We start from the raw sequence: 21,854 nt of genomic DNA, 5'->3' as shown, positions 1-21,854 counted from the left end.
ACATTAAAAAAAAAAAAAGAGAGTAGGGTGGAAATAAATCCAATAGAAAATTGCAGAACACATTATTTTATTTTGATGAAGAAAAGCAGTAGTTGGCAATTGTAAAAAGTTATTTCTCCAGTAAGATACTATATACCATAAAAATAACAAACTTTTTTCTATACATGAAAACAAGGTCTGTTACAGAAACCACACAGCATTTCCAACTTCAGTTAAACAACAAGCACACTAAACAATGTGCTAAAGCTTGTGTTGATATAAAAGCATATTACACGAGTGACACACAGGACCACTAGCTTCTTATTCCTCCAAATATATGTTCTTGAAGCCTCGCTCCCAGAAACAGTTCTCTTGCTAGTAGAGCTACCTCCAGACTCCAGGACAGAAGGGAGAGGCCAGTTTTCCTGGTTACTTTCAATATCTCAATCTTCAAGCAAGTAATTAGGGTTAACTACCAAGTAGGGATCCTCTTCATAGCTCTCACTTCCTTCTGTGGAGCCTTTCAATCCAGCCTGGGTGAGCTCAATAAGAACATGATCCTGTGAAACACAAACATATGTCCTGAGGTCTCCAGCAGTAGTGTAACAATGCCCCCACCCACAGAATTTGATCCTTGTATTTGCAACTAGCATTTTCTTCCATTTCTCCTTCAGAAACTCTCAGAGAAAGGACTATACCTTAAAATCTTTACCAAGCTTTGCTACATCCCTTTCCCATTAGGATACAGATTTTTTATAACATAAACCTTTTTTGAAAAATTACAAAATACACAGGTAGTAAGCTCAACATTGTGATTTTAATAGTTTCCTGGCACACTATATCTTGTAAATATGACTTAAAAAGACACAAAACACAATACATGAATTTTAAGGTTATGCAATTGTGTAAAATCCTGATAAATATGCTTATCGTTCTGTGTATCACTCTGATATGTGTTTTAATTTCACTTAGTACAAGTTTTTAATTACTAGCCACTGAACTCTTTCATATACCGTCCATTTATAATTCAGTTAGAAGTAGAATCTAAAGATAATTAACCTGGAAAAATTTTCACTCTGAGCTAATAAAAAAAAAAGTAGAACATGCCACATAGCTTAAATGTACCTGTAAGTCAACCTAAAATACCCACAAATGAGGAGAACTCCTAGCCGAGCCCATATAGAACTCAGAAAATAGTATTCAATCTTAAGAAGGTAGAAATGTCCTATAGTATGAGCACTATTGCCATTAAGAGGGGCTGGACACCTTCAAGAGCTCGCTTTATGTACTAATACACCCTCACAGGAAGAACACTTGATCAGCACAGCGTAATTTCTCTAGTCTTCATAGTGAGCTAGCTAGCTCAGGTGGTGTCAAACTTAAAAAAAAGGTAGCTCCAGTTGAGATCAGCTGATTGTACCAAGTGTCCCAAAGTAGACTTGTGGTGTGGGTCAATTTATCTTACACTGATCCCAGGAGGCACTAGGAAGGGAAAGGCTGGTCTGCTGCTCCAGCACTAGAAAGACAACTGAATGTGTACCCCCCAATTCAGATTTTCATATTATACCACCTAATCATACACTCATCTACTCACACAAGGATTTTTCAGATGACAACCCTGATATGTGACATTTGTAATATTTATAGAGTGAATACTCTAAAGTGAGCTACAGGGCAACTGTATCTGCCACTTAAGCATAAAAATTCAATCATTCATCAAATATTTGATGTGCCAGGTACTGGCACACTCTCTATGTGCCAGGTACCACTATAGGTCTTAGGGGTACAGTGATCAACGAAACAAAGTCCCTGTCCTGGTACTTGCATGCTAATGAGTCAAACTGAAAACCCAGTGCCAGGCAATGATAAGTACTATGAAGTAACATAAAGCAGGGTTAGGGAGTGATAGCAAGAAAGCTCTTATTAATATTTTTTAACACTTATTTTTGAGAGACAGAGCATAAGCAGAGAAGGGGCAGGAAGAGAGACACACACAGAATCTGAAACAGGCCTCAGGCTCCAAGCTCTTAGCACAGAGCTAATACGCGGCTCAAACCCACAAACTGTGAGATTATGACCTGGGCCGAAGTCGGATGCTCAACTGACTGAGCCACCCAGGCACCCCTCTTATTATTTTTTAAAAATGTTTATTTATTTTTGAGAAAGAGAGAGGGGAGGGAGACAGAGGGAGGCAGAGGATCTGAAGCCCTGATAGTGCAGAGCCTGACATAAAGCTCGAACCCATGAACTGAGATCATGACTTGAGCCAAAGTCAGATACTTAACAAAATGAGCCACCCGGGCTCTCCAGGAGGCTCTTATTTTGACAGGTTAGGCAAGAACCACCTCTTTGAGAAGATAACATTTGAGCAGACACCAGAATGAAAGGGAATCTAGGTAAAGAGACAAAGGACAAGTGCAAAGGCCTTCATGTTCCGTGCATCTCTGGAATAGTAGCAAGGCCAGTATCACTGAGTAGCAACATGAAGAGAGTCCTATGCAAGAAGGTGAAGAGACATACAGGGGTTTGGTTGTATAGGTTCTGTAGGTCACGTTATGGAGACAGGACTTTATTGTAAACATGAAGAAAGAACTGGAAGGTAGGGCACAAATACATTTTGATTTGTTAAAAGATCTGTCTGGCTGCTGGACAGAGAGCCAGTACAAAGGGGAACAGTTAGGAGGCTCCTGTGACAGTCTAGGCACAGTAGCCTGAGTAGATGTGAAGGTGGTTAGAAGAGAACACAGAATGTATATACTGAAGGCAGGGCCCATAGGATTTGCTGCTAAAAGGAGAGGCTATGCGGGAAAATTGGAATCATGGCTGATTCTAGCATGTTTGGCTTAGAACAACTAACTAAATGGGAACACTGCAGGGGAGGGGGTTGGGGGAAGAACTGTTTCACACACATTAAGCATGAGATGCCTACAGTTCACAAGTAGGCAGCTGGCTACTGACATCTGGAGTTTAGAGGAGAGGTGAGAGCTGAATCTGGGAGACATCAGTGGATGGATTTAAATTCATAGAACCAAATGAGATCACTCAGGTAATCAATGTAAGTACAAAAGAGGTCTGAAGATTGAGCACAGCACTCCATTTAAAAAATGACATGACTCAGAAAAAGACTAAGAGGAAATAATCAATGAGAGAGGAGAAGATCCAGGAGAATACAGTGATTCAGAAGGAGCAGTCAATAGTGACAGAACAACAGGCCAAATACAGAGAACAACCCAACTGATGTGTGGAGGGAGGAGGTATGCCTGTAATGATCCTGTAATAAGAGAGTGAGAGGAGTCACAGCACTGGGCAGTGCCACTGTGAGGTCGGGAGGATACAGTGAAGAAGGGTCCACTTGAGATTAGTGGCATGAATTTAAAGTAGTACATGGCACGTGGTTGTACGCCTTTCTCCAGATACTTTTAACTGCTTGGATATGGCACAGTGAAAACAATTAGACTTAACCAAGGCTGGGTTATATAACAGAGAGATTACAGTTTAAACTGTGAGAAAAGAGTGATCACTGAGACAGACCATAGACTGTAAGCTGGGTGATGGGGGAGGTAAGGATATGGGGAAGAGGAAATATAGAAAACAGGCAACGGAGGTCAGAATGTTGGCAGGTTTATGGTAAAGGGAGTAAAAAATAAAAATTAAAAATAGTCTGATAGTAAGACCCTAAGCCTACTTTCCCAGATTTAACTTAGGTTCTGCTGGTTCCAGCAGAGGAAAGAAGTCAATTAACTGCTGTCAATTCTTCTTTACAGCTCCTAGTTCTTTTTTGTTTTTTAATGTTTATTTTTATCTTTTTAATTTTTGAAAGAGAGGGACAGACTGTGAGCATGGGAGCAGCAGAGAGAAAGGGAGACACAGAATCTGAAGGAGGCTCCAGGCTCTGAGCTGTCAGCACAGAGCCCGACACAGGACTCGAACCCACAAATCACGACATCATGACCTAAGCCAAAGTTGGGCATTCAACTGAGACACCCTGGCCCCCCAACAACTCATAATTCTAAACAGATCCCAATGATTCAAAATAAATGAACATCTATGAACCTGCAGGTATGAGGCATGGACTCCCTCCCTCATTACCAAGCAAGAGTAGTTGGGTACGTACATAGTGGGTGAGTCGATGAATGACTTTCTCTATAATTCTCTTTTTATTTATAAGTTCCTCTTCAGAATCTATTTCCGATTCGATTTCCTTCAAGTACCAGTTAACAAGCTCACTCCTCTTTAATGCCGACTCATCCTCTTCTGCAACAAAAAACACATTTCAAAAGGATTAAATTTTCCTTCTAGCAAACTATACTGCCAATCCTTGGGGTTTGCATACACAAGATAGTGTACAGATTAGATAACCATCCACCTGTCAGAAAGCTAAAATAAGGTTTGCAATGTTCCACAGTAAGCCTGAAATAACCTGTCATATTACTTGTATTAAAGTATGCTTCACTTTATCCTGAGGAAAAAAAACTAATAAAATCGAGATTATAAGAAACAAGTTTCTTGAAGCTATTAAGATTTCAAAGTATGAAGCTGTTTCCTTCACCTTCTATCCTTCATCACCTATAGGAATGTTTGCCAACAGTAACTGAAAGCATAAATTAGCAATGGCAAGCAAAACTTCTTAAACCTAACTTTTCCTCTTTGGAACAAGGATTTTATGCAGCTGAACGAGGAAGTGAAATCCATGGGCGTTCACTCAAAATAAAAAACTACCAATTTATTCCAGTGGTCTATCTATACTGAATCATTGTCTACTTTGTCAGAGTCCAAAGCCGAACTCCAAATTCACAAGAAAAGCTGGAACCTGGATGATAATGTAACTATCACAGAAGCAAAGTATTAGTAAAGGAAAACTCTTAGTCTTGATGCTAGCTACTACTAATAAAATACAAAATGAAAAATAGGAAGATCCCAGCTTTATTGACAATACCTTCAAAAGTTTTATTATGGGTATACTTAAACTTCAGTGGTTGGTCTAAGTGTTCTTGGTAAGCGACCTTCTTGGCTTAAAGTTGTGCTCTCTGTGCTGGACTAAAGAACAGCTGTCCACCTGAAGACTGAGAATTCAGAACTTACTGGGTGAATAGTATTTTTTTTTCCTAAGGAAAAGAAGATCTAGCAGAATTTATGTGTGAAATGCAGACAGTGTTTGGGTGCCAACCATATCTTTGTTCCACCAATGGTTTGTCATGTTTAAAATTTAGTTGCATGAGAAAAAGAAAAATGAAATACAATGTGAACACAACAATATGTGAGCTCCCAAATGTTTTTATGTGAGAAAAGGGTGGGGCTAAAACCTGTCTTCCTAGTGGTCTCTTTACTGCCTTCTCTCCTCCCTCCCACTGTTTACAGTTCCCAAGGGAAAAGGGGCAAAGAAGTCTTTGGTAAGCTTTTCTCTTCCTCCACCACAGGCAGGGCATCGTGATGACAAAGTATGTCTGGAAGCCAGCATTTTTGGACTTTTAAGTAAGAATTACCTGATCACTAACCAAAAAATTAAAGTTTAAGTTCAACTCCTTGATTTCATCATTTTTATGCCAACTATAAGCATACTAAATTAGCACCATAAAGCAGTTAAGGTAGAAAGTATACTAGTGTCCAGATATCACACTTTATATAAATGAGGATTTTACTTCATTTTACTCTCTAGGTATAGAATAGACCTGTGCTAATATGGTCTTTTCAGTTCAATTACTTGCCTATGAAATACAAATAACCTAGAGTCATCCATTTGAAATAAAGCCATTATAAGGAACAGTGATTCTGCATCTGTAAAAACATTTAAGTGCTTCTTTATATATTATCAGATCCCAATTTCTGATTCTCAAAAATATTAAAATTAAAGGTCTTTAAAAGAATGACCTTTGTCTGACAATCAACTGTGGGTAAATGTCCAGACTGTCAGATATACTGATATCCCAAAAATTTTCTTAACCAAAATGAGCTTGTATAACAATTTATCATCTCTTCTGACAAAACAGAATCTTTAGCAGTTAAAAGTGGCTTATGAAAAAACAACTTATATGAATGACTAAGCATATGAGCATACTAGGAAAGCCTTACCTTCCTCCATCTTTCTGAGGTGAAGCACAATAAGGTTAGAGATTCGGCAGTATTCGGAAAAGCCGAGCCTTAAGGAGGCTTTAGGAACAAAATCTTGGTTGATTTCTTCACTGTGGCCATTGATTCCATTCACAGGAGCAGGGCTGTCAACATGACCTAGTGAAATACCAACCATCTGAATCTTGTTTCTGTGCCTCCTCCAACACTCCCCCATCAATTGTTCATAGGTATACTTCTATTTTAATACTAACTTCTAAACAAACATATAGTTATACTCAGTATTTAGTCATTTTACAAATAAATCAGAAGCAAATCTGTAAATGCGAATAGTGAAGACAGAAACAATTTGGAAGGAATGGGAAGGATGGCAGATTCCATGCAGATTCCATGATCTAAAAGTTCATTTGCTACTTTGAATTCTGTGTCTTCCCCTCTCTCTGTCTCTCCCCGACCCACACTCTCTCAAAAATAAAGAAACACTGAAAAAAATAAAAAATAAAAAAATAGGGTAGGGGCAGGGCACCTGGGTGGCTCAGTCAGTTAAGCATCTGACTACAGCTCAGGTCATGAGCTCAAGGTCCATGAGCTTGAGCCTCATGCCAGGCTCTGTGCAGACAGCTCACACAGCCTGGAGCCTGCTTTGGATTTTGTGTCTTTCTCTCTGTCCTTCCCCAACTCGCCCCCTCTCTCTCAACAATAAGTAAACATTAAAAAAAATTTTAAAGTTCATCTGCAATATTATACACAAAACGTGAAAATCTGGTATTTGTTTTTTTTTAAGTTTATTTATTTTGAGAGACAGAAAGAGAACACGCACATGCACAAATGGGAGAACAGAGAGAGAGAAGAATCCCAAGCAGTCTCTGCACGTCAGTGCAGAGCCTGATGTGGGGCTCAAACTCACAAACCATGAGATCATAACTTGAGCCAGAATTAAGAGTCAGATGCTTAGCCTACTGAGCCACCCAGGTGCCCCAATATTTGTCTGTCTTAATGTACTCAAGAACATGTTTTTACTTCAATAACAATAAATCAGGCCAGGGAATTACATCCACTGTCACCATTTGGTGTGTTTTCTTTTAGTCTTTCACACATAGATATTTTATATCAACTAACTGTATTTTACCTTGTAAACAGTTAGTATAATTCAATATCCATTTTTTCCCTTTTGCTACTATATAGACTTCAAAACCATCAATAAGTAAGTGCACTTTTATCATAACATCTCAGAGACCAATTTTTTTTTAAATGTTTTTTTTTTTTAATTTATTTCTAGGAGAGAGAGAGAGCGTGAGCAGGGGAGGGTCAGAGAGAGAGGGAGTCACAGGCTGAAACAGGCTCCAGGCTCTGAGCTGGCAGTCAGCACAGAGCTCGACACGGGGCTCGAACCCACTAACCGCGAGATCATGACCTAAGCGAAAGTCGGACGCTTAACCGACTAAGCCACCCAGACGCCCCTCTCAGAGACCATTTTAAGTTCTTAACTCCAGAACAGTAAATGAACAAGTATCTCACCATTGATGCCATCTGGGCCCTCATCTACCTCCATCTGGGCCTCTTCTTCTTGATCTAGGTTGACATCAGGTGTTTCTACACGGATGATTGACTTATTCAGTAACCTGAAAGCTTCCTTCACATGTTTAGGCTGGACCTAAACCAATTAAGATGAAGTAAATCAGAGTCAGTCTTCTCAAGATACCAAACAGTTTCTCTCCTTACCAAATCAGAGTGGTATTTTAGTATTTCTCACACACACACTGTCTCTCACACACATATAAAATACGAGGGAACACCGTAAGTTCACCAGAAGTAGGAGTAAGTTTGGTGGGAATATAAATTGACACGACCAATAAGGAAAACCATTTTGGCAATCTTTACTGATCTGAACATATGTATGACCTCTGACCCAACAATTCTACTTCTAGGTGTATACTCAGCAGAAATGCATACACACATATATAAACCATACAGACCAAAAGACACGTATCAAAAGAACCCAAACTGGAAACTATCCAAATGTCCATTAACAGAAGAATGGGTGTATCATTGTGATTTACTGACAAAATATTACTAGCAACAAAAACGGACAAACTATTATTACATAAAACCCAGATGATATTTTATAGTGTTAATTCTATATGAAAGAACTAGATGCAAGGGGGAACATATTCTAGGATTTCACTTATATAAAGTAATCCTTATATCTTTAAAGTTATCATTAAATCCTCACATATATGATTTAATAATCTTTGACAAGCGTGCCAAGCCCACTCCGTGGGGAATGGAGTCTCTTCAACAAATATTACTGGGGAAACTGGATATCTTAAAGAATGAAGTTAGACCCCTGCTTGACATCACATACAAAATTAACTTAAAACAGACTGAAGACCTAAAACTATAAAACATGTAAGAAAACAGAGGAAAAGAGCCTCAGGACATTAGATTTGATAATAGTGTCAAAAGCACAGCAACAAATGGGTAAACTGACAAATGAAACAATATTCCATTCAAAAACTTCTGAGCATCAAGGGAAACAGTCAACAGAGTAAAAAGGCAACCTACAGAATGGGAGAACGTATCTTGTGTATTATATATCTCATAAGAGATTGATATTCAAAACACAGAAAACACCCAGGTCACTGCAGCATTATTCACAATACCCAAGAGGGGGAAGCAACCCAAATGTCCACTGATGGATCAATGGATAAACAAAATGTGGTACACAGTATCTCCCTTATTCTCAGGGATTATGTTCCAAGACCCCCAGTGGATGCATAAACCACAGACGGTACTTAACCTTACATATAATATTTTCCCTATACATATATACCTATGATAAAGTTTAATTTATAAAGTAAAGAACAACAATAATTAATAAAATAAAAAATTACAATGTACTTACTAAAAGTTATGTAAATGTGGTCTCTCTCAAAATAACATTGCATTGTACTCCCCCTTCTTGTGATGAAATGATGTAGCTTTAGGCTACTACTGACTTTCTGACAATACTTCAGGAGGACCATCTACCTATTAACGGTAACTTCCCTCTATATGTACTTTATAACCGAGGACGTGATTATTTCATTATGTTAATCAAAATATATTCAATAAATACTTCACAGTAACCTTCTTTAAGGGAGACACTCCAGCACTGTGTATTCTATGAGCATTCAACAGTGTGCCAAAGATAAAAACATGCTTATAAACTCCCATTCAACTTCTCTTTCCTCCCATTATGTTAAAGTGACTTTGATACCTCATCACAGCAGTGCATTCGAGCCATTGCTTCAGAGAGACGGATCATGCTCTCAAGCTGTCGTACTGTAATCCTCCATGAAGACTTGGTTACTCCAGAGCCATCCCTCTGGCGGAGACGTTTATACTGTTCCACAATAAAGTCCTCTGACTCCTTAGAAATCTGTTTCAGAACATCACGGAAGTCAGAGCTTTTCTACTTGATGGGAGCTGCATGAAATATAAGTTTTCTTCCAGGTAAAGACACTTTGGGGAACTGAGAGGGTCAAAACTTTGAAGTCAATGACAATACTGAAATGCCTTTCAAAAGAAAGTAAGGACACCTGTGAATTTTGTAACTAATTTTACGAACAGGAAGGCAGGAGGGTTAGTATTTAAGCAAATGCCTTTCCTAAAAGATACATAGCAAGCTGAAGCATTGGAAAAGGATGTAATGTCTTTGAAACCCAAGATGCCAAAGCTCATGAAACAAATTAATGCTCAGGCACTTCCTGAACCCAGTTAATTCTGCTGTCTTTGGGAAAAAAAGAGATCTACACAAACACATACCAGCTATTTCAGTAAACATTATTTGCTGAATAACAACAACAAAGTAAGAATACTACAAGAATACTCAGTTTTTCAGAGTAAGGAACTCAGCCTATTAAGGAAGCATGCCAAGGTCACAGAGGGATAAGTACACAGTCATAGAGAACAAAACCCTCTTTATACATGTGTATTCAACCCTTGGTTTTAAATGCCTCATTAAGCTTCTCTTTCAGGACAGTGAGAATCAATCCCAATATTATGGATATCAGTGAAGTGATAGATAACTAAACTTAAGGATAAACTTCCAAAATGAGCCAGAAAATAGTGTAAACCCACCCAGAAAAAAATCTTCTTTTTGTAGTCTACTTTAGGAAAATGTCAAACAAAACAAATTTCGAAAGTTTACTTCAAAATGAATGTCCTGGATCTAGTACAAATTCATCTCAATGAACTTCATCAATTACTGTAAAATATTAATCCATGTTAATCACAATGACCTATAGGAATCCAAACTTTTCCTCAAAGAAAGATTCAAGAGCATTTAGTAGACTGACTTAAGCTCATACAATTTCAAGATACTTAGGAGTAACGGGGCACCTAGGTGGCTGAATTGGTTAAATGCAGGATCTTGCGGTTCACGNCCCCCCCCCCCCCCCCCCCCCTTTTTAAGTAGGCTCCATGGCCACCATGAAGCCCAGTGCAGGGCTTGAACTCATAACCTGAGATCAACACCTGAGCCAAGATTAAAAGTTGGACACTTAACCGACTGAGCCACTCAGGTGAACCCCACCATAAAAAAATCCTTTTATTAGCACTTAACAAGTAAAAGAATTATTATTCAGATTTTCAGAAAATTCCCTCTTCTTAACTCTCTGAAGAAACATTGTTCTCAAAACAAAACAAAATCCTCAAAAAGAAAAAAAAAACAAGTATAGGTTAATTTCCATAGAAACCTTTTATGCCCTCTTAAATGCCTTACTCCAGTACAAAAGGAATGGTTAGTTACCTTGGGTTTAAACTGCCTTGCAAAGAGAAGATACCTCCTGATATCGTCAAGGGAATAGACACGATCAATTGAATCTTCAATTCTTGAATGCAAGTCTACTATACGTCTGGCAATAGCATAATCTGTAACCTAATTCAAAGGAAAAAAATCACTATGATCAGTCACAACAGTATCTACTTCAGATTATCTCTGGCATTAATAATTTATAGCTAAAAACAAGCTCTGATATGCCACTGAAAGATGTATTAATGGGTACCAAGTTTCTGAGCAAAATATGGTACAGTTTCATTTCAAATATTAGAAGTTTAATGCATACTTTGCCCTACTATAAGAATATTCCTGAAGGAATTGACAGACTTTAATAACAATAGCAGAATTAAGTTTCTAGAGTGCCTGGTATATATAAGTAAATTGAGACCCAGAGAAGTAAAGTGGCTTGTCTGATATCATAGTAAGTAACGGAGCCGTGATTTGAACAGTTGAGCTTCAGAGTCCATGCTCTTAGCCACGATATTGTACTGCTGCTTATGAATAGATGACAATAATCATCACAGAATTGTTATTAACATTGAAAAAAAGATACTAAAAATATGGAATTTACTCTCATATGGCAGAAAAAAAGCCAAAGAGATATTAAAAAAATGTGAATAAGTGCATAAAGATTACATGGGTGTTACATGCACAATTCTATTTCTTGCAACTTTCCTAAGCTTGAAATTATTTCCAATTAAAAAGCTTAAAAACTATCTTAATGAACTACGCACAAACAAAGATATATGAAAATCATACACTCCAAGCTATGAGTGAAGGTGGAGATGGGGAAGGGGGAAGATTGGGTTACAGACAGAGGGAGAGAGACTCCCAAGCAGGCTCCAAGCTCAGCAAAGAGCCTGATGTGGGGCTTGAACTCAGAATCATGAGTCATGACCTGAGCCAAAAAATAGAGGACGCTTAACCAACTGAGCCACCCAGATACCCAGCAGAAAATTCTATTTTTTTAAAATGTTTTATTTATTTCTGAGAGACAGAGAGAGAGAGAGACAGACAGACAGTTTGAGCAGGGGAGGGTCAGAGAGAGAGGGAGACACAGAATGAGAAGTAGGCTCCAGGCTCTGAGCTAGCTGTCAGCACAGAGCCCGACACAGGGCNATGGTTAGTTACCTTGGGTTTAAACTGCCTTGCAAAGAGAAGATACCTCCTGATATCGTCAAGGGAATAGACACGATCAATTGAATCTTCAATTCTTGAATGCAAGTCTACTATACGTCTGGCAATAGCATAATCTGTAACCTAATTCAAAGGAAAAAAATCACTATGATCAGTCACAACAGTATCTACTTCAGATTATCTCTGGCATTAATAATTTATAGCTAAAAACAAGCTCTGATATGCCACTGAAAGATGTATTAATGGGTACCAAGTTTCTGAGCAAAATATGGTACAGTTTCATTTCAAATATTAGAAGTTTAATGCATACTTTGCCCTACTATAAGAATATTCCTGAAGGAATTGACAGACTTTAATAACAATAGCAGAATTAAGTTTCTAGAGTGCCTGGTATATATAAGTAAATTGAGACCCAGAGAAGTAAAGTGGCTTGTCTGATATCATAGTAAGTAACGGAGCCGTGATTTGAACAGTTGAGCTTCAGAGTCCATGCTCTTAGCCACGATATTGTACTGCTGCTTATGAATAGATGACAATAATCATCACAGAATTGTTATTAACATTGAAAAAAAGATACTAAAAATATGGAATTTACTCTCATATGGCAGAAAAAAAGCCAAAGAGATATTAAAAAAATGTGAATAAGTGCATAAAGATTACATGGGTGTTACATGCACAATTCTATTTCTTGCAACTTTCCTAAGCTTGAAATTATTTCCAATTAAAAAGCTTAAAAACTATCTTAATGAACTACGCACAAACAAAGATATATGAAAATCATACACTCCAAGCTATGAGTGAAGGTGGAGATGGGGAAGGGGGAAGATTGGGTTACAGACAGAGGGAGAGAGACTCCCAAGCAGGCTCCAAGCTCAGCAAAGAGCCTGATGTGGGGCTTGAACTCAGAATCATGAGTCATGACCTGAGCCAAAAAATAGAGGACGCTTAACCAACTGAGCCACCCAGATACCCAGCAGAAAATTCTATTTTTTTAAAATGTTTTATTTATTTCTGAGAGACAGAGAGAGAGAGAGACAGACAGACAGTTTGAGCAGGGGAGGGTCAGAGAGAGAGGGAGACACAGAATGAGAAGTAGGCTCCAGGCTCTGAGCTAGCTGTCAGCACAGAGCCCGACACAGGGCTTGAACCCACGAACTGTGAGATCATGACCTGAGCCGAAATCGGACAAGCAACCAACAGAGGCACCCAGGCGCCCCCAGAAAATTCTAATAAAAAAGAGTATGGCTGGGAGTTAGTTGTAATATTTTTCCTTCTTTTCTTGAGAATTAAAAAACAGTAATGAAAATGACAAAAACTCCATATTCCTCAATATAATTAAGTGGAACTAGCCATTCAAAGGACTTCATTTTGATTTGCTCAATAAACCTTTTGCCCAATCCTGTACCATTCTGAGGGAAATGAAAGTCAGTGCAAACAAATGCACCAGCTGTTCAGGAGTACATCCTGTAGCCTTGTCTCCTTCAATTACTCAAACTGGAAATAACAAAGGAAGCCCACAGTGACACTTCACACAGTTACCTCATTACACTCATCCACAAGTATAAAGAAGAGATCAAATCGGGACATGATGGGAGCTGACAAATTTATATTTTGTTTCAATGATTTTGATCTGTCATAGTGTCCGCTGATTGGGTTCGCTGCTGCCAAAATGGATGTCCTGGCATTCAGAGTAGCCTGACCACAAAAGAAATCATTGTCAGAGGTTTAAAAAGACATTTGGAATGGCCAACAGAGGACAAATGCTCAATCTTACTCATAATAAAATAATGCAAACCAAAATACTAAGTAAGGCATCATTTTTCATCTACCGAATCATCAAAATTAAAGTCTAATACTGTACAGCAAACAGGCACTCCCATATAAGGTGGTGGTATGACATATATACACTTTAAAGCTAGTAATTTCTTATTAGGAATTTATCTTGCAGCTAGGTACAGGAAGATGGGTGTTCAAGGATATTGATTACAATATGGCTCGTAATCAAAGGCTGAAAATGGCCAAATGTTGCTCTATGGCTCTAATGAGCCAAAATTAGGAACAGAGACTTGAAAACCATGTGGTAATAAAAATACTAAAATGGATCTAATATCCATATGCCATTTTGGAACAGAAAGATTGCCAAAATAAAATCATGAAGTTAAATGAGCAAGGCAGTAAACTGTATTATGCTTATATATGTATGAAAAATTCCTGAAAGCTGTAACTTCAATAGATACTGAATATTTACTGGTGATAGGAGTTGCAGGGGAAGATTTTGCCTTTTAATTTGTATTTTACTATGGCGCTTTAATTTTCCTTGCCTACCTGGATGCATTACTTTTATTTAAAAAGTTTGGTTTCTAATGTTGGTTACAATATTATAATTATTATTTTCATTTAAATAATCTATTGACTTTGATTATTTTTGTTACAACTGGAAGCACGCATTGTCAAAGAATATAGAAGGTTTGTGGAAATTTTGAGAAGTAAAATGCTTAACATTTCATCAGTACTTCCTCTACTTTCTGTCATAGCAAAACGTTTTCAAAGTACCCTTAAAAAAGTGCCTGTAGTTTGGATTAATAATCTTCAGGGCTATGTGTCCCATTTCAATGATCAGCATTTCATGTTGAATAAGGCATTTTATTCAAGTGAACATCTCCAGAGCCAAACTAATATTTAAGACTAAGGCATGATGCAGCAGGACAGAGGCGGACACACATACCTTCACTCCTGCTTTAGTGATGGAGATGGTCTGCTGTTCCATAGCTTCATGAATAGCAACTTGATCCCGCACATCCATCTTATCAAATTCATCAATACAACATACACCCTTGTAGCCAAACAAATCTAGTATAAGAAACTGCCTTTAAGATGTCAAATGACAAGTATAAATTCAAGTTTGCTATCACAGAGAGCTTTTCATTCTGTAGACAACTCAGATAGGTAAGTAAGCAACCTTAAAAAATTTTTTAATTTTTCATTTGAGAGAGAGAACATGCATGAGCAGGGAAAGGGGCAGAGGGAGAGAGAGAGAATCTTAAGCAGACTCCATGCTCAGCACAGAGCCTGATGCGGGGCTTGATACCCTGACCTGAGTCAAAGAGTCAGGCATTCAAGAGAATGAGCCACCCAGGTACCCAGGTTAAGTAAGCAATCTTAATTTCCTCTTCTCGAGTAGGATAATTCAACAGATTCCAGAGCTAGAAGGATACATATGCTTTGACCCATTTTAAACCATGAATAAGATTAAAAACATAGTTACTGGGGTGCCTGGGAAGCTCAGCTGGTTGACTGAGTCGTGATTTTGGCTTAGGTCATGACCTCTGGGTTTTTTAAGTTGTAGCCCCACATTGGGCTCCATACTGTTAGGAGTCTCCCTCTCTGCCCCTCCCCCACTCATGTTCTCTTTCTTTCTCTCCCCCCCCACCAATAAATAAACTTAAAAAAAAAAAAAACAACCCACTTACAGTTAGTCATTCCATTTTTATTTAACATCAAAATCTTGTATAAATTTCTATGTCAAATATTCTGGGTAACCTCAGCATTGATTTTAGGCTGAGGAAGTAAAGGGTAAAGTTGCATTTACAAATGTGTATCTACACCTTATATGCCTTCACAGATCTAACAGATCTATGTCAAATACATGCAAAAGGCAACAGACATACTCATAGAGGTGTCATTGTCTAGAAAGGAAAAAAAAATGCTGGGAATTACTAATCACAGCAAACACACATGCTCAGGTCAGGCAATACATTCTAGAGAAGCTCAAAAAGTGATTAATGAGGACAATCTCAATGAAATATAGATTAATAAAACTGATTTACTAAAAATGACTTTTTAAAATTTTATTTTAAGAGAGCCCATGTGTGGGGAGAGGGGCAGTGAGGGAGAGGAGAATCCCAAGCAGGCTCCACAGTCAGCTCAGAGCCAGACACAGTGCTTGATCCCACAAACTGTGAGATAATGATCTAAGTTGAAATCAAGAGTCAGATGCTCAACCAACTGAGCCACCCAGGCACCCCTAAAAATGGCTTTTTTTTTAAAGGCCATCTTTTAAATAGAAACTTACAGGCCTTTAATCATAGGGTATGGGTTATTGTGATTTTTTTATATCCAGAAAATATAAAATGTTCTTACATTATCAGCCAGCATCAAAGCTCCAGCTTCAATGACAAATTCATGAGATTCCTCATCTCTCACAACAGCTGCTGTTAAGCCAGCAGCACTGGATGCTTTGCCACTGGTGTAGACAGCTCTGGGGCTGAACTCCTCCACGTGCCTGTTCAAGATTATCATACTCATTAATGCATGACTACAAAGCATCCTTTTTAGAAATGTCAGTTGACAGGGTTTATGTCAATCAAGAAGTTAAACTTCTTTCTCATCTTTCTTTCATTTATTTTTGAGACAGAGAGAGAGAGAGAGAGAGAGACAGAGCACGAGTGGGGGAGGGGCAGAGGAAGAGAGAGAGACACAAACAGAATCCGAAACAGGCTCCAGGCTTCAAGCTGTCAGCATAGAGCCTGATGCGGGGCTTGAACCCATGAACCGTGAGATCTGACCTGAGCCAAAGTCGGACACTTAACCGACTGAGCCTCCCAGGCCCCCCAAGAAGTTAAACTTCTTAAAAAACATCTGAGAGACACATTAAACATAAGCAATTCATATATATGCCTCAGACTAAACAGAAAGGCTTATCTCCTTTGGACTTTTCAATCAATTTAAATCTACTCCTATCAAATTGGAAAATGAAGTTCATACGTGACAAAAACACCATTTGATTAATTTATTATTATTATTACTTTTAATCTTTATTTTGAGAGTGAGACAGAGAGAGAGTGTGAGCAGGGGAGAGGCAGACACAGAATCTGAAACAGGCTCCAGGCTCTGAGCTGTCAGCACAGAGCCTGACGCGGGGCTTGAATCCATGAACTGTGAGATCATGACCTGAGCCGAAGTTGGATGCTTAACCGACTGAGCTACCAAGGTGCCCCCAAAAACACCATTTTAAAATAAGTCTTTAATAATAAACAGTAAACATTTTGGCAACAATCTATTCAAAGGCCTTGCACTTAAAAAACAAAAAATGACAAAACTAGATGTGAGACTTATTCTAAAAATGCAAGGTTGATTTAATATCTAAAAATCAATAATATGCCTTATCAATAGAATAAAGAATCATCTTCACAGATGCAGAAAAAGCATGTAACAAAATCCAATACCCTTTCATGATAGAATCTCAACAAACTAGAAATAGAAGAGAATTTCCCACAACTTAAAAAGGGCATCTATGAAAACCCACAGCTAACAGCATACATAGTCAAAGGTGAATGCTTTTTCCTTAACATCTGGAACAAGACACAAATGTTCACTCTTGCCATGTCTATTCAATGTTATACTGAAAGGTCTAGCCAGTGCAACTGAGAATAAAGGACACCTAGACTTAAAATTTGAACAACTATCACTATTTGCTGATAACATGACCTTGTAGATAAAAAAGCCTATGGAATCTACTAAAACAGTTCTACTAAAATGAGTTCTTGCAAGGTTGCAAGAGATCAAGAGTCTATTTTATTTCTATACACATGCAATGAACAACCTAAAAATGAAAATAAGAAAACAGTTTTCCATTTACAATAGCATCAAAAAGAATAAAATACTTATGAACAAACATAACAAAAGTACAAGCTTATACCATGAAAGCTACAAAACACTGCTGAAAAAAATTAAAACCCAAATAAATGGAAAGATGTCCCATGTTCATGGATCAGGAGACTTAATATTGTTAAAATGACAATATACCTCAAATTGATCTACAGTTTAATACAATCTCTATTACTAGCACAACTGACTTCTTTTTAGAAACTCACAAAGCTGATCCTAAAACTCATGGTACCCAGAAAAGCCAAAACAATCTGGAAGAAGAACAGTTAGTTGGAGGACTCACACTTCCTGATTTTTATTATTATTTATTTATTTTTGAGAGAGAGGGCATATGCACTCTCGAGCAAGGAAGAGGGAAAGAGAGAATCCCAAACAGGCTCCACATTGAGCATGGAGCTCAGCCCCAATGTGGGGCTCGATCCCACGACTCTGGTATCATGACCTGAGTTAAAATTAAGACTTGGAAACTCAAATGACTGACAGAGCCAGGTACCCCTCATGCTTCTGGATTTTATTATTTTTCTGATGTTTAGTTTTATTTATTTGTTTATTTCTGAAAGAGAGAGAGACACACAGTGTGAGCAGGGGAGGGTCAGAGAGAGGGAGACACAGAATCTAAAGCAGGCTCCAGGTTCTGAGCTGTCAGCACAGAGCCCGACATGGGGCTCGAACCCACGAACCGTGAGATCATGACCTAAGCCAAAGTCGGAGGCTTAACCGACTGAGCCACCCAGGCACCCCTTTACTTTTATTTTTGAGGGGAGGAAGGGAGGGAGAGAAGGAGAAAGGGAGAGAGAGAGAGAGAATATGCATGTGAGTGGGGGAGGGGTAGAGAGAGAGAGGGGGAAAGAGGATGTGAAGCAAGCTTTGTACTGACAGCACAGAACTCACGAACCCATGAGATCATAACCTGAGGTGAAGTTGGACCCCTAAGTGACTGAGCCACCCAGGCACCCCACACTTCCTGATTTTAAAACTTACTACAAAACTATAGTAATCAAGATAGTGTGGGATTGGCCTAAAGGCGGACCTAGAGATTATGAAATATAAGTCTAGAAGTAAACCCTCATATTTACAGTCAACTGATTTTCAACAAGGGTGCTCAAAACAATTCGATAAGGCAAAAGAATAGTCTTGGCATTCAAATAGCTGGATATCCACATGCAAAAGAATAAAGTTGGACCCCTGTCTCACAATATGTACAAAAATTAACTCAAAATGGATCAAGGACCTCAAAAATTTAGAACTAAAATTATCCCAAAGAATTATAAGCAGGGACTTGAACAAACAGTTGCACATCAATGTTCATAGCAGTATTCACGATAGCCCAAAGGTGGAAACAAAAGGTGATACTATACAATAAATTATTATTATCCAGTCTTAAAAAGGAAGGAAATTCTAAGACATTCTACAACATGGATGACTCCTGAATATTATGCTAAGTGAAATAAGCCAGTCACAAAACGACAATGTACCATATGAGTCCACGTATATGACAAACCTAGAATAATCAAATCTAGAGACAGAAAGTAAAATGGTGGGGTCCCAGAGTGGCTCAGTTGGTTGAGTATCTGACTCAATTTCAGCTCAGGTCATGATTTCATGGTTTGTGGGTTTGAGTCCTGCGTTAGGCTCTGTGCGGACATTGAGGAGCCTGCTTAGGATTCTCTCCCCTTTTCTCTCTGCCCCTCCCCCACTTGCATCCACATATGCATGCCCTCTCTTTCTTTCTCTCTCAAAATAAATAAATAAACTTAAAAAAAAAAAAAAAAGAATGGTGGGTTGCTAAGAGCTGGGACATGGGTAAATGTGGAGTTATCGTTTAATGCAAACAGATTTTCAGTTTGGGAGATGAAAGAGTTCTGAAGATGGATGGTAGTGATGCTAGCACAACTCGAATGTACCTAATGCCACTGAAATATATACACGTAAAAATATTTTAAAATGGTAAATGCGATGGATATTTTGCAATAAAAAAGGTGAAAACTTATATACAGCAGCATTGCTTATAAGAGCCAAAATAGAAACAAACCAAATGTCCATTAACTGATAATTAAATGTGGTACATACATATGACAGAATACTAGGCAATAAAAGGAAATGAAGTATTGGCATGCTCCGACATGGCTGAACCTTGAGAACACTATACTAAGCAGAAGTAGCCAGTCACAATGAATCACATAGTATATGATTCCATTTATAGGAAATGTCCAGAAAGAGACAATAAAGCAGATTAGTGGTTGCCTATGCCTAGGGAGGAGAATGAAGACTGACTGCTAGTGGGTACAAGATTTCTTTCTGGGTAATGAAAATGTTGTAAACTTAGTTTAGTAATGGTCCTACAACTCCGTGAATATACTAAAACCACTGAATTGTACACTTTAAAGGGGTAAATTTTATGATATGGAAATTATATTGCAATAAAGATCTAAAAAACCCTCTAGATATAAAGGCTATTTCTAAGATAATCACATATAATACAATTCTGTTACCAGCAGCAACACTGTAGCACATCTTTTTATGGTGGTGGAGAGGAGGTAGGAGGTGGGAGCAGAGTAAATGAAAAGAATCTCTTTAACACACATAAGACTATTATTTTCAAATCTAGAGCCTAGTCCTTGATACACATGACGAAAATAATAGTTATAAAATTTCAAACTTTAAAATGGTCTCTGTTCTAGAACAAATTACTGAAATAAAGGAAAAGCAGCTTGATATAGTATGAAGAGCACATGCTTTGCAGGCAGATACATAGAAGTTCTAATACTCATGGGTCAGAAGTCACTTGTTAGCTATGAGAAGTTGGGTAATTTACTAAGTTCCAGAGTTCTGTTTGCCTCCCTGAAAAAAGAGGATAATACATGCCTGTCTGGGTGCTGCTAGAATAAGAGAATGCATATACATACACAGCACCATGAACACAGCAGGTATTTCAAAACTGGTTTGGTATTATCTTGACCTCTCAGTTTCTTAAAAGTTTGAAAGTAAGCAAGTATTTGCTATAGCTTCTAAAAATAAGCAAAAATTGCTAAAGCAGTACACATGCTGATATGGTCAGCATAATGTGTCTACCTTTATTGCACGGCTATTGGAAAGTGTGTCCTATTTAAGAACCTTAAAGATGTTTGTATTCTTAGTCTCAGCAATCCTCGGTCTAGGGATTTTCCCAAAGGAAACAAAACAATATAAAAAATTACTAGAAATCATGATGTTCATGGTATCAATATCTATAATCGTTAAAATAAATGAAGACTAGGAAAATAATTTTCTAAGTTGAAGTACACCAACAAAAGACAACTGTGAAAATAAAGAAACAGAAAAATATTTACAGTAAATTAAAAACATGTATGCTGTCATTTATAACCATGAAAATACATATTTATGTATCCAAAGACTTAGAATTAAAAGTATTCTAAATAGGATTAAGTTTATAGGCAATTTTTCCCTATTCTAAAAAGTTGTAAAAAAAAAAAAAGTCACATTCTGTTAAACAAATTAAGGTGATGAAATCTAAGCAAGTTATATATACAACAGTCGTAAATTATACTTCTGCTTTACTAAAGGCAGGATGACTGCATCTTTTAGCACAGAGAGCCTGGAACTATGCACAGTTTTTTCCAGTGTACTACCTGAGGCAACACTTACTTGAGAAACTGGCTCTTAGCTGTACTCGGGTCACCAACAATACAAACATTTATGTCCCCTCGAAGAGAGGTTCCTTCCCCTGTTGTCTTTGGAACACCACCAAAAAGCATCAGCAGGACACCCCGTTTTACTTCATCATTACCTAAAACAAAAACACAAGGCATTTTCCAACGTGAGACTAAACAATTTCATAAACCATAAGACATGTTTACCAACCAAAAGAGCAGAAAGAGCTGAAGTAAAGCATAAGATGAAGTAAAACACCTGGCTTCTAATCTTGGTTTTTGCTTTATGAATTCAAAGCCACCTAACCACTGTCCCAATATCTCTGTACCACAGGTGTCACAGGTGCTGATGCCTACCATCATCCTAAGAGCCCTTCCTTGTTTGCAAGTCCTACTTCCTACACAAAGCCTTTCCTGATGTGTACTTCTCAATAACTCTCTCCATAAATAAACTATGTCCACCACAGCACACTGCACTTGCTAGGTCTTTCTAATGGCAGGTCTTGCTGTTCTATCAAGAGTTTGAGGAAATA

The 21,854-nt window shown here is 38.0% G+C and overlaps 1 protein-coding gene across 1 annotated transcript in view; it reads right to left on the bottom strand.

The window, feature by feature from the left end:
- Window positions 1–56: 56 nt before the first annotated feature.
- The window catches only part of MCM6 (minichromosome maintenance complex component 6), a 37,238-nt gene continuing 15,440 nt past the window's right edge, over window positions 57–21,854 (bottom strand). The window contains exons 10-19 of the mRNA XM_077747880.1: window positions 21,317–21,458; window positions 16,145–16,286; window positions 14,730–14,837; window positions 13,544–13,699; window positions 11,999–12,127; window positions 9,305–9,466; window positions 7,564–7,699; window positions 6,049–6,204; window positions 4,094–4,233; window positions 57–539 (exon numbers count right to left, since the gene is read on the bottom strand). Of these exons, the coding sequence (XP_077604006.1) occupies window positions 423–539; window positions 4,094–4,233; window positions 6,049–6,204; window positions 7,564–7,699; window positions 9,305–9,466; window positions 11,999–12,127; window positions 13,544–13,699; window positions 14,730–14,837; window positions 16,145–16,286; window positions 21,317–21,458 (1,388 nt within the window). The 3' untranslated portion in view covers window positions 57–422. The remainder of the gene's footprint in view (window positions 540–4,093; window positions 4,234–6,048; window positions 6,205–7,563; window positions 7,700–9,304; window positions 9,467–11,998; window positions 12,128–13,543; window positions 13,700–14,729; window positions 14,838–16,144; window positions 16,287–21,316; window positions 21,459–21,854) is intronic.

This window comes from Crocuta crocuta, unplaced genomic scaffold, assembly GCF_008692635.1.
Source record: "Crocuta crocuta isolate KB4526 unplaced genomic scaffold, BGI_CrCroc_1.0 scaffold427, whole genome shotgun sequence".
Taxonomy (NCBI): Eukaryota; Metazoa; Chordata; class Mammalia; order Carnivora; family Hyaenidae; genus Crocuta; species Crocuta crocuta.
Note: the sequence above shows the minus strand (reverse complement) of the source record. Positions and strands in the feature narration are given on the sequence as shown.